At 34.9% G+C, this 14,230-nt stretch overlaps 1 protein-coding gene across 1 annotated transcript in view; it reads right to left on the reverse strand.

Moving 5' to 3' along the window:
- The window catches only part of AK9 (adenylate kinase 9), a 185,071-nt gene that overhangs the window by 90,647 nt on the left and 80,194 nt on the right, over window positions 1-14,230 (reverse strand). The window contains exons 18-19 of the mRNA XM_025382428.1: window positions 1,273-1,429; window positions 482-596 (exon numbers count right to left, since the gene is read on the reverse strand). Of these exons, the coding sequence (XP_025238213.1) occupies window positions 482-596; window positions 1,273-1,429 (272 nt within the window). The remainder of the gene's footprint in view (window positions 1-481; window positions 597-1,272; window positions 1,430-14,230) is intronic.

A 14,230-nucleotide genomic window follows, 5' to 3' on the forward strand; every position in this document is an offset into this window, starting at 1 on the left:
CAGAGAATAAGCCCTCGATGTTAAATCTGTCAAACATAAATAATTAGCCTGTTCTTTCCAAATGTAGAACTTAGTCATGCTTTGGATTTTAGTCATGTCACACAAGTATTATATATTTTCATTTGCTTCCTATCATATTGTTTCTTCAATTTGTAAATGCTAGTTAACAAAATTAAGTCACAGATAAATATCAGAACAATATATATATCTTACCCATGCTCATTTTTTTAATAGTGTCTTTTAAGAGCAGATGCTTGATTTAGAACAAGTTTGATATGGGCTGTGAAAACATCCACAACTGTGTGCTTTAGAGATTCTGTAAGTATTTGTGAAATCGCTGCTTTTCTTAAAATTAACTAGAATCAGATCAAGTTAATAATCATGTCAATATTAAATATATTCTATAAGTATAATTGCAAGAAGATATTTAACTGCTATAACAGATACATTAATCTGTTTTATCATTCTAGGCAGATTTTACCTTGCTGCTTCTTCCTCTTTTTTTTTCTTTTGTAGTTCTTCTAATAATCTTTCTAAAATCTTAGAGTCAATTTCAGATTTATTCTGTAAATATATTCTATTAAATAAATATTTTCCTGAAATACAGATAAAGAGACTAATATTACTTTTGTAGCTTATAAAATACAGTGAGATGTATTTTGAAGATTAACACAAACATTATTTCTGCCTATCTCTAAATATATTTTCCTTTAAGCATGTATCTAGAGCTCAGATTCTTTAAAAGATTAATAGACCATCTTATATTCTCTTTAAAAAGGTATGTATGAATACAGTATAAATAAATAAAATATGAAAAGAGGTAATATATTATATTTTTCCCCTGGAAATTCCCATTTTGAATATCTTACTTTAAGAGGCAAACAGAATAATTAAAATTTAGCTCCGCTAAATTTATATACCTCATTTTTCCTACTTGAGGTTAAGAAGAACTAACATTTAGTCTTTGCCCTCAGCCTTATACGTTATTCATTTAGAAGTTATAGCTTCTAATTGGGTGTGTGTGTGCGCTGAACTGTAAGCTTTAAAGAACAATTACAATGGCCAGCTAGAACATTCAGCCATCCGGCACTTATTCCTGGCCACCTTCTCAGTACATGGAAGCCTCATTTTGTGTACCTCTAGTTCCTGCAGGGATTGCTGGGGTGGGTATTTCTATCTGGGAACAGTGGAGAGTTGTCCATTCTATATTTAACCAAAAATATCAATAATAAAAACTTCACTTTCAAATTTACATAATAAATATTTACCAACCATTGTTTTCTGTATCTGATAAATAGATGACCAAATCAGGTATAATTCCTTTCTTGATTAAGACCATCCACAATTCTTTTACAATAGGGCAGTTGTCCACAATCCAGCCTCCATATTTTGGGGCACCAGGAAACCTATCCTTGTTTTCTTCCATTACCTGTGAAAAATTGTACACTGATATTACTATCATAGCTTGACAAGTCAAGGGTGCTACCTTGATACGTAATTTTTGTGGATCTTAAACAAGTATCTTTTGAGTTCTTCTTTCAAAAGGAAAAAAAGGGTGACAATTTTTAAAGATAAACTTAATTTTAAAGCAATAAAATCATAAGTTAAAAAAGTTAAGAATGGAGGCTGGGAGCAGCGGTGCATGTCTGTAGTATCAGCTAAACAGGAGGCTGAGGCAGGAGGATTGCTTGAGCCCAGGCGTTTGAGGTTGCAGTAAGCTATAATTGTGCCACTGCACCAGTGTCAGACCCTGTCTCTAATGAAACAAAAATAACAAAAGTTAACAATGGGAAGAAAAACCTTTGTGAAATAAATATAATAACATTTTTGCTATATATTACTCAGAGTACAGATCGCGATTCAGAAGGTCTGGGGTGTGGCCCTAGAGTCTACATTTCTAACATGTTTCCAGGCGATGACGATGCCTGGACCACTCTAAGTAGAAAGCTCCTGGTCCAGCTTGCTTTTTCAGTGACAACACCCTTAGCTTCTCTTCTGCTTTCACTTCTCAATGTGAGAGCTGAAAGGTACTGAGATGGTTGGTTCCTACTGATGGCAGTAGGAAGCACAGAGTCAAAACAACAAAACAAATCTTGCAGGTGCTTAGACAATTCTGCTAAATTCTTGTCTTCCTGCTTCTCTCCAATAGCAATAGTTTCAACACATATTTGGAAATTAGTAATGTGTCTCTATGAAAACACCAATTCTGAAAGCTTCAAACAAATTTGTGGACTATTAGGTAATCACAAAATATTAGAAGTCAAAGGGGAAGAGATGTCAAGAGGGCCAGTATTACCCTCTTGACAGGCCTATGCAGAATTTAAAATTATCTGCTTTTTGATTTTTTTTAGATGAGGTCTTGCTATGTTGCCCAGGCTGGTCTAGAACTCCTGGACTGAAGCAATCCTCCCGCTTCAGCTTCCCAAGTAGCTGGGACTACAGGCTTGCACCCCTATGTCCATCTTGCTTTTTGAATTATTATCTGAATGAGCAGTCTTTTAAAAAAGAATTTTAAGCACTTTGAAATGTTTAACATAAGAGAATTAGGGAAAAAGGAAAGCTATGAAGAAGACCTATAAATGGTTAATACAAATTTAACCATTCAAATTTGAAATTGTATTTTTGAAACAAATTTTCAAACAATTTTACAATGTTTCAATTGTTGTTTGAAACAAAACAACATTGAGATATAACTTATAATTTCTCCACCTCATTCAACTTTATTTATTTTTTGTGTATATTCACGGGTTACAAGTGCAATTTTGCTGCATTGATATATTTCACTGTGAAGTCAGGGCTTTTAGTGCATCCATCACCAGAGCAAGGCACATTGCATCAGCCAAGCAAGCTCCCATCATCCACCGCTTCCCCACCCCTCTGATACTCTATCGTCCATCATTCCATATTCTGTTTCCATGTGTACACAGTGTTTAGCTCCCACTTGTGAGAACATGTGGTTTGTCTTTCTGTGTCTGAATTGTTTCACTTAAGATAATGGCCTCCAGTTCCATCCATGTTGCTGCAAAAGACATGATTTCATTTTTCACTAATGAACACTTAAGGTTGGTTCCACGGCATTGTTATTGTTAATAGCACTGCAATACACATACTAGTGCAGGTGCCTTTTTGATAAAAAGGCTTCTTTTCCTTTGAGCAGGTACTCAATAATGGGATTGTGGTTGAATGGTAGTCTTATTTTTAGTTCTTTGAGAAATCTCTATATTATTTTCATAAAGGTGTACTAATTTACATTCCCATTAACAGTGTATAAATCATTTCCTTTTCTTTGCATCCTTGTCAACATCTGTTGTTTTTTGACTTTTTAATAATAGCTTTTCTGACTGGTGTAAGACGCTATTTCATTGTGGTTTTAATGTGCATTTCTCTGATGATTGGTGATGTTGAGGACTTTTTTCATATGTTTGCTGGCAGCTTGCATGTCTTCTTTTCAGAAATGTCTGTTCATGTCCTTGGCCCACTTTTTAATGGGATTATTTGTTTTTCTCTTGTTGTTTGAGATCCTTGTAGATTCTGGATATTAGCCTTTTGTCAGATGCATTGTTAGCAAACATTTTCTTCCATTATGTAGATTCTCTGTTTACTCTATTGATTATTTCTTCAGAAACTTTTCATTTAATTATGTACCATTTGTCTATTTTTGTTTTTGCTGCATTTCCTTTTGAGGACTTAACTATAAATTCTTTGCCTACACTAATGTCCAGAAGAGTTTTTCCTAGGTTCTCTTCTGGGATTTTTAGAGTCTGGCATCTTACATTTAAGTTTTTAACCCATCTTAATTTTGTATCTGGTGAGAGATAGGGGTCCAGTTTCATTCTTCTGCACATGACTCTCCAATTTTCCCAGTACCATTTATTGAACGGTGTCCTTTCCACAGTGTATATGCTAGTTGACTTTGTCAAAGATCACTTGGTTGTAGGTATGTGGCTTTAGTTCTTGGTTCTCTATTCTTTTCTATCGATCTAAGTGTGTTTTTAAAATACCAGTACCATGCTGTTTTGGTTACTAAAGCCTTGTAGTATAATTTGAAGTCTGGCAATGTGGTTTCTCCAGCTTTATTCTTTTTGCTTAAGCTTACTTTGGCTATTTGGGCTCTTTCTATTGCTCTGTATAAATTTCATTTTTTTTTTTCTAATTCTGTGAAGAATGACATTGGTAATTTTATAGGAATTGCCTTAAATCTGTAGGTTGCTTTGGGTAGTATACTCATTTCAACAATATTTATTCTTCTGATCCATGAACATGGTATGTTTTCCATTTATTTGTGTTATATATGGTTTCTTTCATCAGTATTTTGTAGTTCTCCTTGTAGAGATCTTTCACCTCCTTGGTTAAATGTATTCCTGGGTATTTTATTATTTTCATAGCCATTATAAATGGGATTGAGTTCTTGATTTGGTTCTCAGCTTGATTGTTATTGGTGTAAAGAAATGCTAATTTTTGTATGTTGATTTTTTATCCTGAAACTTTACTGAAGTCATTTATCAAATCTAGGAGTCTTTTGAAGGAGTCTTTAGGGTTTTCTGGGTATAGAAACATATAATCAGTAGAGATTATTTGAGTTCCTCTTTTCCAATTTGGATGCCTTTTATTTCATTCTCTTACCTGATTGCTATAGCTAGGATTTCTGAGACTATGTTGAACAGCAGTGGTGAAACTGGGCATCCTTGTCTTGTTCCAGTTATTAGGGGGAATGCTTTTAACTTTTCCTCATTCAGTATAATGGTGGCAGTGGGTTTGTTATATATGGCTTTTATTATTTTGAGGTATGTTCCTTCTGTGCCTAGTTTGGTAAGGGTTTTTATTATGAAGTGATGCTGGAATTTATTGAATGTTCTTCCCGCACCTATTGATGTTATCACATAGTATTTTTGTTTTTAATTCTGTTTTTGTGGTGAATCACATTAATTGATTTGTGTATGTTGAACCAACCTTGCATCCCTGGAATAAAATCCACTTGATTATGCTGGATTTTCTTTGTGTATATGTTCCTGAATCTGGTTTGCTAGTATTTTATTGAGGACAACTGCATCTATATTCATCAGGAATAATGGTCTAGAGCTTTCTTTTTTTGTTGTGTTCTTGTCTGGCTTTGGTATCAGAGTGATGCTGGCTTCATAGAATGAGTTAGGGAGGATTCCCTCCTCCTTGATGTTTTGGAACAGTTTTAGTAGAATTGGTAGCAGTTCTTCCTTTTATGTCTAGCAGAATTTGGCTGTACAACCATCTGGCCCTGGGTTTTTTTGTTGTTGTTATTGAGAGATTTTTAATTACTGATTCAATTCCACTACTCCTTATTGGTCTGTTCAGGTTTTCTATTTCTTCTAGTTCATCTTGGGAGGCTGTATATTTCTAAGAACTTATCCATTTCCTCTAGGTTTTCCAGCTTGTATGCATAGAGATGCTGATAGTAGTCATTAGTGATCTTTCGTATTTCTGTTGCATCAGTTGTAATGACACCTTTATTATTTCTGATTTTGCTTATTTGGATGTTCTCTTTTTCATTTGATTATCTAGCTATCAATTTTGCTTATTTTTTTAAAGAACAAACTTTTAATTAATTATTTGTAATGTTTTTGGTCTCAATTTCATTTAGTTCTGTAAGCTGTTGATGTGGTTTGCTCTCGTTTTTCTAGTTCTCTGAGGTACAATGTTACATTGTTAATTTGAGATCTTTCTATCTTTTTGATGTAGGCTGTTAACACTGTAAAACTGCCTCTTAGCACTGTTTTTGCTGTACCTCAAACGCTTTTGGTATGTTGTGTCTATTTTCATCTGTTTCAAAACTTTAAAAAATTTCCACCTTAATTTCATCATTGATCCAACAATCATTCAGGTGCAGATTATTTAATTTCTATGCATTTGTATGGCTTTGAGGGTGCCTTTTGGTATTGATTTCTAGTATTATTCTACTTTGGTCCAAGAAGATACTTTATATGATTTCAATTTTTATAATATTTTTGAGACTTGCCTTGTGGCCTTGCATGTGGTCATTTGAGAATGTTCCATAGGCAGATGAAAAGAATGAATATTCTGCAGGTGTAGGGTAGACTGTTCTGTAAATGTCTGTTAGGTCCATTTGGTGTAGAGTCCAGTTTAAGCCTAGAGTTTCTTTGTTGATTTTCTGCCTTAATGATCTGTCTAGTGCTGTCAGTAGAGTACTGAAGTCCCCTACTATGATTGCATTGCTGTCTATCTCTTTTCTTAGGTCTAGTTGCATTTGTTTTATGAATCTTGGTGCTGTGGTGTTCGATGCATATACATTTAGAAATGGCATTTTTCTTGTTCAGTTGATCCTTTTATGATGATATAATGACCTTCTTTGTCTTTTTTTAACTATTGTTGATTTAATGTCTATTTTATCTGATGTAAGCATAGCTACTCCTATTTGCTTTTGGTTTCCATTTGTGTGGAATATCTTTTTCCATCCCTTTACTTTGACTCTGTAAATGTATTTACCTGTTAGGTGGGTTTCTTGTATGTAGCACATGGTTGGGTTTATTTAAAAAATCCATTCCATCAGCCAATATCTTTTATGTGGAGCATTTAGCCCATTTATGTTTAATATTAGTATTACATGTAATACTGATAGCCTGTTGTCACAATGCTAATTATTACCTACTTGCTTTGCAGTCTCAATTGTGTTATTGCATTATAAGACCTGTAAAGAGGCCTTATAGTTGCAAAGAGTTTAATACTTTCATGTGTTTTTACGATGCTGAATATCACCCTTTTGCCTTTATGTTTAGAATTCCTTTGAGCATTTGTTGTAGGTACAGTCTAGTGGTGATGAATTCCCTTATTGTTTGCTTGTCTGGGAAAGACTATTTCTCCTTCATTTATAAAACTTAGTTTAGCAGGATATAAAATTCTTGCCTGGCATTTTTAAAAACCCTTTTCCCATTTACAAAAAAAAAAACAAAAACTGCAGTTCACTGCCAGCACTCATTTGATTTTATATAAATGAACTCTTTGAGGCTGAAGCAAATCTGACTGATTTTCAATGTGAAAATAAAGTATAAAAACTGGTCTTGGAGTTATTTCTTAACAGAACTAACATCAGAATCATCTGAATCATCAGAACTATTTCAGAAAAACTGGATTCATGAAATGAATCTTTGACCAAGAACTGTTTGAGAATGATGTTAACATCACGTGTAGGAATGCTACGTTTTCTAGGATTTGACATTTTCAGCAATCGAGAATTACTATATTTTGTAAATGAAAATATCACTACTAAAAACAGAATGCTATAAAAAGAATGATGGCTTTTATTTCCAAAGTTGCTATACTAGAGCAATAAAATAATAATAAAAGCAAGGTATTTCATGGCAAAGTTATCTCAGGGTAAACACTGCAGCTGCAGTTGCCACCAGTGAGTATTCTAGGGGCAAATGGGAAAAGGATTAAAGAAGACCAAAAATAGGACTCTAATATCTTCTGGCTCGTAAGGTTTCTGGTGAGAAGTCTGTTGTTAGTTTAATGAGATTTCTTTTATAAGTGATTAGATGCTTCTCTCTTTCTGCTTTTAGGATTTTTTTTTCCTTCACATTCACATTAGATAGTCTGAAGGCCTTGGTGAGGTCCTTCTTGCACTATATCTTACCATAGTTTTACGATCTTCTTACACCTGGCTGTCTAGATCTCTGACAAAATTAAGGAAGTTTTCTTAAATTATTTCCTCAAATAGGTTTTCTACACTTTTTACTTTTTCTTTTTCTTCCTCTGGAATACCTATAACTAGTAGGTTGGGACACTATATATAATCCCATATTTCTGGAAGAGTTTATTAGTTTTTTTTTTGTTTGTTTTTTGTTTTTTGTTTTTTTTTTTGTCTAACTGGGTTAATTCAGAAGCCCTGTCTTGCAGCTCTGAGCTTGTTTCTTCTGCTTGTGCTGGGCTATTGTTAAAGCTTTCAACTGTATTTTGCAATTCCTTCAATAAATTTTTCATTTCTACAATTTAGAAAAATCTATCTCATCTTTCAAATCCTAAATTGTTTTTCTGATTTCTTTGTGTATGTTTTCAACGTTCTTTTGGATTGCATTGAGTTTCTTTAAAATCTAAACCAGGAAAAGTCAAGTCCCTGAATAGACAAATAACAAGTTCTGAAATTGAGGCAGTAATTAATAGCCTACCAACCAAAAAAAGTCAAGGACCAGAAGGATTCACAGCTGAATTCTACCAGGGGTACAAAGAGGAGCTGGTACCATTCCTTCTGAAACTATTCCAAACAATGGAAAAAGAGGGACTCCTTCCTAACTCATTTTACTAGGCTAGCATCATCCTGATACCAAAACCTGGCAGGGATGCAACAACAACAATAAAATTTCAGGCCAATGTCTCTGATGAACATTTATGAAAAAATCCTCAATAAAATACTGGCAAACCAAATCCAGCAGCACATCAAAAAGCTTATCCACCACAATCAAGTTGGCTTCATCCCTGGTATGCAAGGCTGGTTCAACAAATGCAAATCAATAAACGTAATCCATCACATAAACAGAACCAAAGACAAAAACCATATGATTATCTTAATAGATGCAGAAAAGGCCTTTGATAAAATTCAACACCCTGTCATGCTAAAAACTCTCAGTAAACTAGCTATTGATGGAACATATCTCAAAGTAATAAGAGCTATTTATATCAAACTCATAGCCAATATCATACCAAACGGGCAAAAGCTGGAAGCATTCCCTTTCAAAACTGGCACAAGACAAGGATGCCCTCTCTCAACACTCCTATTCAACATAGTATTAGAAGTTTTGGCCAGGACAATCAGACAAGAGAAAGAAATAAACGGTATTCAAATAGGAAGAGAGGAAGTCAAATTTTCTCTCTTTGCAGATGACATGATTGTATATTTAGAAGACCCCATCGTCTCAGCCCAAAATCTCCTTAGGCTGATAAGCAAATTCAGCAAAGTGTCGGGATACAAAATCAGTGTGCAAAAGTCGCAAGCATTCCTATGCACCAATAATAGACAAACAGAGAGCCAAATCATGAGTTAACTCTCATTTACAATTGCTACAAAGAGCATAAAATACCTAGGAATACAACTTATGAGGGATGTGAAGGACTTCTTCAAAGAGAACTACAAACCACTGTTCAAGGAAATAAGAGAGGACACAAACAAATGGAAAACCATTCCATGCTCATGGACAGGAAGAATCAAATTGTGAAAATGGCCATACTGCCCAAAGTAATTTATAGATTCAATCTATCCTCATCAAGCTACCATTGACATTCTTCACAGGATTAGAAAAAACTACATTAAATTACATATGGAACCAAAAAAGAGCTTGTATAGCCAAGACAATCCTAAGCAATAAGAACCAAGCTGGAGGCATCACATTTCCTGACCTCAAACTATACTACAAGACTACAGTAACCAAAACAGAATGGTACTGGTACCAAAACAGATATATAGACCAATGGAACAGAACAGAGCCCTCAGAAATAACACCACACATCTACAACCATCTGATCTTTGACAAACCTGACAAAAACAAGCAATGGGGAAAGGATTCTCTGTTTAATAAATGCTATTGGGAAAACTGGTGAGCCATATGCAGAAAACTGAAACTGAACCCCCTCCTTTCCCCTTATATAGAAATTAACTCAAGATGAATTAAAGACTTAAACATAAGACTTAAAACCATAAAAACTCTAGAAGAAAACCTAAGTAATACCATTCAGGACATAGGCATGTGCAAAGACTTCATGACAAAAACACCAAAAGCAATTGCAACAATAGCCAAAATTGACAAATAGGATCTAATTAAATTAAATAGCTTCTGCACAGCAAAAGAAACTATCATCAGAGTGAATAGGCAACCTACCGAATGGGAGAAAATTTTTGCAATCTATCCATCTGAGAAAGGTCTAATATCCAGAATCTACAAGAAATTTAAACAAATTTATAAGAAAAAAACAAACAACCTCATCAAAAAGTGGGCAAAGGATATGAACAGACACTTCTCAAAAGAAGACATTTATGTGGGCAACAAACATATGAAAAAAAGCTCATCATCACTGGTCATTAGAGAAATGCAAATCAAAACCACAATGAGATACCATCTTACTCCAGTTAGAATGGCGATCATTAGAAAGTCAGGAAACAACAGATGCTGGAGAGAATGTGGAGAAATAGGAATACTTTTACACTGTTGGTGGGAGTGTAAATTAGATCAACCATTGTGGAAGACAGTGTGGCGATTCCTCAAGGATCTAGAACTAGAAATACCATTTGACCCAGCAATCCCATTACTGGGTATATACCCAAAAGATTATTAATCATTTTACTATAAAGACATATGCACATGTATGTTTATTGTGGCACTATTCACAATACCACAACACAATACTTGGAACCAACACAAATGCCCATCAATGATAGACTGGATAAAGAAAATGTGGCACATATATACCATGGAATACTATGCAGCCATAAAAAAGGATGAGTTCATGTCCTTTGCAGGGACATGGATGAAGCTGGAAACCATCATTCTCAGCAAACTAACACAGGAACAGAAAACCAAACACCACATGTTCTTACTCATAAGTGGGAGTTGAACTATGAGAACACATGGACACAGGGAGGGGAACATCACACAACAGAGCCTGTTGGGGGGTAGGGGACTATGGGAGGGATAGCTTTAGGAGAAATACCTAATGTAGATGACAGGTTGATGGGTGCAGCAAACCACCATGGCACATGTATACCTATGTAACAAACGTGCACGTTCTGCACATGTATCCCAGAACTTAAAGTATAATTTAAATAAAAAAAAAGAAAAATAAATAAATAAATAAAATAAAAATGAAAAAAATTTATTTCTATTGGGTATTGCAGTTCAACCTCTGAGCCAACAGGCGGTACTTCCAGATAAGAGCTGGCTGCAGCCAATGCAGATGGGTATATGCTTGATCTTTGTTTATCAAGAGAAGCTCTCTCTTGCCTCAGGCAATGGGCTGTCAGGTGGAAGGCACAGTGGTCTGAGTTTCCCCCTCAGCCCTGGAGAGGAGACGAAGCTGAGTGAGGCCTAACTGGGCCGACCCACCTACATGTCTTCCAATGGCAGGAACCAGCACCAGCTCCAAAAGGGGATACGGGCATAGTCACCAAGTACCCACACATGTGCCAGGGCATGGAGTGGAGAAACGTCTGCTGCCCCAAGTTCTCCGCCTGGGAAAGGAGGGGCAGCCTAAACTCCTCATCCTTATCCTTAGGGCAGCCTAAGCTCCTCATTTAGAGGACCTAGAAGAGTGGATGCTCCAAATGCCTGGAGATATGTCCTGGCATGAAGTGGAAAGGATGCTGCTGCACCAAGATGTCTGCACCTGAAGGGAGGGGTGGCTTAGACTCCTAATTCAGGCTAGCAGGTGTGCCTAATGCTTAGAAGTATAACAGGCATGAAGTGAAGAGAGTGCCACTGCAATGAAATCTGCGAACAGGAAGGGAGGGGTGGCTAAGGCTTTTAAACAAAGTGAGTGGGTTGTATAAAACATCTTCTTTATCCAGTCCTCCATGGATGGACACTTAGGTTGATTCCATATCACTGCTATTCTTAATAGAGCTGCGATAAACATATGAGTGCAGTTATCTTTTTGAGATAATGATTTCTTTTCCTTTGGGTAGATACCCAGTAGTGGGATTGCTAGATCATATTGTAGTTCTATTTTTAGTTCTTCATTCAACCTTTTTTAAATGGTTTTATAGTATTTTATCAAAAAAACCTTAATTTGTTTAATCATCTCTTACTGTTAAATATTTATGCCATTTGTAATTTTACTATAACACTGTGATGAAAATCTTTATATATAAAATCTTTATTTTACTAACATGGTGTTTTTTATATACAACATCTGTGAATCTTTGTTCAAATATTATATATTTCTTCAGATTAGATTCCTGACATGACTTCAGGTCAAAGGGAATGAAAGAGTAAACATTTTAAAGTCTTTTCATACACATTGCCACACTGCTGCCAAAAGCATCTATATCAATTTTCATACTTCCTAACAATGTTTGAAAGTGAGGCTATCAGTACAGCCTCACTAGTACTGATTGTCAAAAAACTTTGCCAATTAGATGAGAAATTGTATCTCATTCTTTTAATTTTTATTGAAACAAACATTAAAAATTTTCTTAAAAAATTTTTTTTTATTGCAACCTCAATTCTTGCCTGCTTCGAAGAAATAATTCAACTGAGGGGCATAAAGCAGAAGAAGAGACTGAGGTAAGTTTCAGAGCAGAAGTGAAAGTTTATTAAAAAGCTTTAGAAGGGTAAGGAAAGAAAGGAAAGGAAAGAAAAAAAGGAAAGTACAACTTGAAAGAGGGTCAAGTGGGCAACTTGAGAAACCCAGTGCCTAAAAATTTTCAATGAACCATTTGTATTTCTTCTTTGATAAAATCTGCTTATATCCCTTGCTTGCTTTTTGATCAGATATTAGATTCTCTACAGATTTCTAAGAAATTAATGTTATATTTATTATAAATACTTTCCCCAGTTTGTCCTTTGCCTTACATTTTTGACTTGCATACTTTTTTTATAGAGAGATGGTCATTATTAGATAGTCTATTGAGATTTGCTCTTACAAGTTCTTCCATCGCATTTGTGTCTGGAATTCTTGACCATTCCAAACCATTTCAATATTAATACACTTTTTACTAGTCTAAATAAAATACAATTTTTACATTTATCTATTTAATATATATGGAATTTATTTTTATTTTGATAGAAAGTGAGAATCTAAATAGTTTCTTCCCAACGGTTAATTTTATCGACACCGTTAAATAATTCTTTCCTTTTGGATTGTGATGTAACCTTTGGCATATACTAAATTTTTATTCACACTGAAGTTTGTTTCTGTATCCTCTTTGTAGTTCTGTTGCTTCTGGTATGTTTATCAGGCCTATATACCACTGTAGCATTACAACATATTTTACTAGTTGGTAGAGTAAGTCTCCCTCTGTCACACTTCTTTGTCAAACTGTTCTAGTCTCAATTATTGATTCTTCCAGATAAACTTTAGAGTCATGCTGTCAGTTTTGAAAAAAATTGATATTTTTATTAGAACTGTATCAAATCTATAAATTAACTGAGAAAGACACCTTAATAAGATTTTGTCTTTACATATAAGAATTTATGTCTCTATTTATTGATATCTGCTTTTGTTCACATTAAAAATTTTAATAATTTTATTCATGTGGATCCTTCATCTTTATTTCAAACTTAGTTATATTACATTTATGTTCTTGTCACATGTGGATTGTTAAAATTCTTTTGGCTACCTTATTTCTGAATGAAATTATTAGCTCATTGTTTTTTAGATTATATTTAAAAAATAAATAGTATCAACTGCAATAATGATTATATTTCTCCTCTATTCTAATAGTTATTCCTCTTATTATGTTTCAAGGCATTGTATAAAGCTAAAATTTCTATAAATCATTAAGAATGGGTGTGACAGCAGATGGGCATGGTGGCAAGTAGTCCCAGCTTCTTGAGAGGCTGAGGTGGGAGGATCACTTGAGCCCAGGAGTTTGAGACCAGTCTGGGCAACACAGCAAGGCTCCATCTCCCCAAAAAAATGAGTGTCATAGGAATATCATTGTCTTGTTTCTGACTTTAAGGTTATATGGTCTGCAGTCTGAAGCCAAACTCATTTGTCATGTTAATAAGGTATTCTGCTATCCTTAATGTGACAAGATAATTTATTGAGATATTCATTTGAATTTTTTCTTGCTATGTTTATTTCATCCCCACTCTGAGAAGGGAACTAGGACCTCCAAGCTCCTTTTTTGGAGAAGTTTGTGTGGCAGAGCTGAATGCATTAGATGTCTTTCTGATTTCAGTTTATCCCACATGATTCTGACGCAAATGGAAAAATTTCAAATACTGAGCAATTTTGGAGTAAGAGAGAAATGAAACATGATGGGCATCTCCCATGGCTTCAGGAAAAGAGGTGGCTTGAAAGGAGAGGTGCTACCGTTGTTGAAGTAGCCCAAGTTGCTCAAGTTCAGAAACATTCAAAGCTAAGGTGAGGAAAGGTTTGAGGGATGAGGACTTGGGTACCTGAGGATGCAAATTTTGGATGAATCGGCCCCAAAGCTTTATTTGGGGAATGTATTGAGGTGATTCCTTAGTTGGGATAACTGTGGGGAGAAGGTGACAACCTTCCCCATGATTTCATATTCTAAAGAATT

Source organism: Theropithecus gelada, chromosome 4 (assembly GCF_003255815.1).
Source record: "Theropithecus gelada isolate Dixy chromosome 4, Tgel_1.0, whole genome shotgun sequence".
In the NCBI taxonomy this organism is placed as follows: domain Eukaryota; kingdom Metazoa; phylum Chordata; class Mammalia; order Primates; family Cercopithecidae; genus Theropithecus; species Theropithecus gelada.